Below are 4,813 nucleotides of genomic sequence, written 5' to 3'. Positions count from 1 at the left end.
ATGTCAGAATGAAACTTTCTGCAAAGTTTAAAAAAAATTATGTAAAGCCGATTCAGAGCCACCGTAATTAATTGAAAATTTTAAGGTAGTTCTGAATCTGCTCCACAGAATTTTTTCAAACACTGCAGAGGGTTTCATCTTAGCCTGCTGATCAGTTTTGTGCAATAAAAAACTGCCCAGGGTCATCGAGTTCGTTTTTCAGATATGAGCTCTAAAGCCAAAATATAGGGTGTTTTTGCAAGGCTTTCCTGTTACCATGGTAACTTGTTATGTCACAAAGATGACTGCATCTTGGTTAGAGTGATAGAGTGTTGTAGTGTCAATCATTCTAATAACTAGGTCTCTTGAAAGTGTTGAAACTGGTTCGAGCCACCTTAATTTGCATCAAATTGTTTCAGTTCTTTTGATCAATTTATGAATTTTAGTTATCTCCACCCTCCAATGGCCACACAAGGCGGTGTTTGACTTCTTTGGCAGTGAGAGGACTGGATTGTAATTGAATACAACTTGATAAGATATAAATACAAAATGATACAAATATGCTATTTAATTTTAATCAATCTTTATTTATACACGGTTTTAAAAAATTCATCAGGCATGAAAAATAAAAAACCTTAGTTACATTGATTCAACTAAATTAAATTAAATTAAATTACAATATTAAAGTTATTTAATTAAGTATATGCAAAGCAAAAACCTGTTTTCCATGAATGTAAAAGAGACTTAAAATTATGTAGAGATTCTCCTTGCCTTAATGTTTCAGGAAGACTATTCCACAGAACAGCACCAATGTAGCGAAAACTATTACGGAGATAATTTGTGCGTGGCTGTGGAATAGTTAACTTGTTTACAGAATCTCGAAAAATGTATGAAGTAGTGTGAGACCGAGCAATAAATTTCGAACTTAGGTACTCAGGAGCAAGGCCATTAAGAGATTTAAAAACCATTAAGGCTTTTTGGATATCACGCTGAATACTAAAAATTTTTCAGTTTAAATTTTGGAATAGGTGCGATGCATCTGCATCATACATGTAGCTTGAGAAAGTTAGAGCTCGCGCAGCGCAATTTTGGAGTTTTTGAAGCTTGTCTGCTACTTTTACGCCACAGCTTCCCCAAACAACATTGCAATAGTCAAAATGCGGCTGAATCAAGGCTTTGTAAGGCTTTGTAGATAAGATGGAGTGTTGCTGGGGGAACAAATTGTCTAACTCTTTTGATAGCTGCAATACCAGAGGCAACTTTTTTAGCCAACTTTTTCGATATGACTGCCCCACGTAAGGTTTGCATGAATGAGTACACCCAGAGATTTTGACATTGATACCTGGTTTAAGGGAGTACCATTGATGTTCAATACGGGAGAGGCAGTTAGGGTGTTAAGCTTTTGCTTCGAGCCGATTAGCATAAATTCAGTCTTACTCATATTGAGTGTAAGTTTGTTGGCGATCATTAGCTGATATTTAGTAAGTCTTCGTTCAAGCAGGACTGAATGATATTCACATCTTTATCAGCATGGGGTAAGATGCGCATCATCAGCATACATTCTAGGATAAGAGTTAAGCAATTTGGTAAGTCATTTATGTATAGCAAAAACAATAGAGGACCCAATATAGTCCCTTGAGGGATACCACATTGGAGAGAGAAAGTTTTGGAAAGTGAACCACTAACAGAACATATTTGAGTTCGGTTTTCTAAGTATGATCAAAGCCAATTGAAAGCATTTTCTTGAATTCTGTAGGCGCTTAATTTAGAGAGTAATATCGTGTGGTCTACTGTATCAAAGGCCTTTTTTAAATCTAGAAATACTACAGCATTAACGTTTCCACGATCAATATCAAAAGCCCAGCTATCGGTTGCCTCTAGTAGAGCAGTGACTGTAGAATGGATAGAGCGAAATCAGGATTGACATTTTGACAGAATGTCATGTTCAAATAAGTACGCGTATATTTGGTCATATATTATTCTTTCAAATACCTTGGCCACCGCAGAGATAACCGAGATGGGACGGTAATTGTTCATATCACTCAAACTTCCCTGTTTAAATAAGGGAATAACTTTAGCACATTTCCAGTCATCTGGGAATATGCCTGTAGTCAAAGAACAATTTAGAATCTTGCAAATAGAGATGCAAATTAAATCAGCACATTCACGAATTAGTCCCGCAGATATATGATCGAGACCGGTTGCTTTCGATTTACTAAGTTTATTCAATAGTAAAAGTACTTGACTGGTATTTGTCGGAGTAAAACAGAATCTTTGGTCAGTGATATTAAGATATTCAAGACAACTTTTGTCATCGTAAGCTGCCGACGGGATCTGATTAGCAAGCTTCGGGCCAACTGTGGAAAAATGGTCATTAAACGCATAATTTTGCCAAGTCAGTTATAGTTAGTTTAGATCAATTTTCAACCCAGTTTAATTTTTTCAACTTGATAATTTTATTTTATTATTTTTCAGTTTAATCTTTTTAGTTTTCAACTGCCCAAAAAGGATTTTTCTTTTTCGGGGTGTGGTTAAGAAATGAAACATTTGCCCAGAACTGGATATTCAGCTGGGTTTGAAATCAAGCTGCCAAGTATGATTGCCCCTCATGGCTACAATTGTGAGAGAATATAACTTTTATAGCACTCACCTTCAGTAAATTTTCTGCAACTGCAAACCATTCATCTGTTGCAAAAACAACTTTTCCTCCCACCTGAAGACAAATAAAAATTAACAAATCCTTGAGTACTTCCACAGTAAGGTACCAGTAGTACATGTAGTTTACTGCTCCTTTTCTTAAACTTCCAAATAACTGTTGGCATATCCCTCAATCAAAGAACTGTTTACTTGGCTGCAATGTTTTCATTTTATGTCCCTTTGTTGTTTCCATTCAAAACTGAGTGATGGGTCTCACAGAGCTGGATACAAGGAAAATGAGAAAATGTCATTTGCTTATTGGTCAGTTTACAATTGAAGAGTCTGAATTCAGCTTTGGTTAATACTTACATGTAGCCAAAAAAGGTGGTTGGTCTCATAACCCATGCAAACTCACAGCTTATGGCAAACACCATATTCACACATGGTTGTTGTAAGGGGAATTATGAAAAGAGGGAAGAATGTTTTTATTTGGTGGAATTAAGGGAGCAAAGCTTAAGCTAAGGAACAGCCCAAGAGGCTGCTTCTTGGCGGATCTTGGGCAATGCTCACTCCAAAAATCTTTTGTGAATTCTCCAAAAGCAATTAAGAGTAAAATGCTTTCACCTTATAAGCATGGCATTAAATCATTATTTTGTTTTAAAGGTGTTACAGCTTTCTGAAAAAAAACTGATTATCCCCTGGAATTTTTTGGGAATAATCCAATGATTTGTCTCCCCGCTACCAGCTTTTTTTCTACTACCCTGACACACCTACACACACACACTCTTGTTTTGAACATGATTCCCTGCACATCTGTAACTGATTTGCATAATCTGTCATAATCTGTCAAACAACTGTCATTCTCTCTAGCAACATTACCTTTCTGTAATCTTACCAGTATACTCAAACTTGAGACACTATGTTTTTGAATTCCAAAGATTGGACAGAGAAATAAATTTAAGAGAACCAACGCTTGTTACGAATTTTGCAGATTATGCAAATTGGTACACCTGTGAAATCCAACTCCTCACGCCGGCCTGGCACTGGAAGCCAGCAATGTTCTAATCAAAATTCGAGAACTGAACTGAGGCTTGATTTGAATTTTGAATCATTCATCCGCCGACCAGAATATTTATATGATTCCTGTAATCAAATTTGCAATATAATGAACTAATTAATCCACGAGTCAAAGGAACGCTTGAGTTGAGATAAACTAAGAATAAAGCCAGGATTCGAGCCAGGATCCGAGCCAGGATCCGAGCCAGGATCCGAGCCAGGATTCGAGCCAGGATCCGAGCTAGGATCCGAGCCAGGATTCGAGAGCTAACCGTGACCTAACCCAGACCTAACCCAGACCTACCCTAACCCTAACTAGACCTAACTAGACTAGAACCAACCTAAATAGACCTAACCTAACCGATTCGAGACCTAACCTAACCGAGAGATTCGAGAATAAATTGCGGAGAAAGCTCATTTTAGCTCGAATCCTGGCTGGAATCCTGGCTTGGATCCTAGCTCGAATCCTGGCTTGAACTTTATAGGTATCCTCGCTTGAGTTGCTTTGACTGTAAATAAACAAAGGTTTTGGTTATTAAACCTATTCAATTCTCAAAACACAATAGCGCTTACCCCTCTACATGCTAGATCGTTTAAATTAACAAATGATGGAGGTGAATCACACTCGTGTTGCATCTCTAGTTCTCTCTAGTTTACTTGTCCCCCATGGATAGTAAAGAGACTGGATTGGAAACTAGCTCGCGTCAGCGGTTCCAACATGATGAAAATTCGTGACGTCACTGTCGCAAGGTAAATTTTAGTTTTGCAAGTGAACTTTGTTTACACGCAAAGCAGCGACGAAACCTCCCAAACTATGGATATTGAGGACTTTTTTGAGGAGTGGGATGAAGATAAAGACGACAATGATTTGGCTGAACTGTTAGAAGACAACGTGAGGGCGGTGAACACGTTTGAGGCAGAAGACAGTGAAGACGAAGATGAAAGCGAGAGAGAAGATGATGGCAGTACGTTTAAGTGCAGCAAGTGTAAAAAGCGGTATCATCAGAAAGCGTGGTTGCAAAAACATGAAAACTCATGCAGGGGCAAGGAACCTACCAAAAAATGCAAAGTCAAATTGTCTGAACACCAGAAGAAAACCAGAAAAGTGCTTTCTTCCCTTGGTTTTGATGATTTCTTAACA

General features: G+C 37.8%; 1 protein-coding gene across 1 annotated transcript in view; it reads right to left on the bottom strand.

The window, feature by feature from the left end:
- LOC138007105 (allantoicase-like) overlaps positions 1–4,382 on the bottom strand; it is an 89,321-nt gene extending 84,939 nt beyond the window's left edge. Inside the window, exons 1-2 of the mRNA XM_068853832.1 lie at positions 4,246–4,382; positions 2,630–2,692 (exon numbers count right to left, since the gene is read on the bottom strand). Coding sequence (XP_068709933.1) covers positions 2,630–2,692; positions 4,246–4,308 — 126 coding nt within the window. The 5' untranslated portion in view covers positions 4,309–4,382. The remainder of the gene's footprint in view (positions 1–2,629; positions 2,693–4,245) is intronic.
- Positions 4,383–4,813: the final 431 nt, after the last annotated feature.

This window comes from Montipora foliosa, chromosome 6 (genome assembly GCF_036669935.1).
Source record: "Montipora foliosa isolate CH-2021 chromosome 6, ASM3666993v2, whole genome shotgun sequence".
NCBI classification, from domain to species: Eukaryota; Metazoa; Cnidaria; class Anthozoa; order Scleractinia; family Acroporidae; genus Montipora; species Montipora foliosa.
Note: the sequence above shows the minus strand (reverse complement) of the source record. Positions and strands in the feature narration are given on the sequence as shown.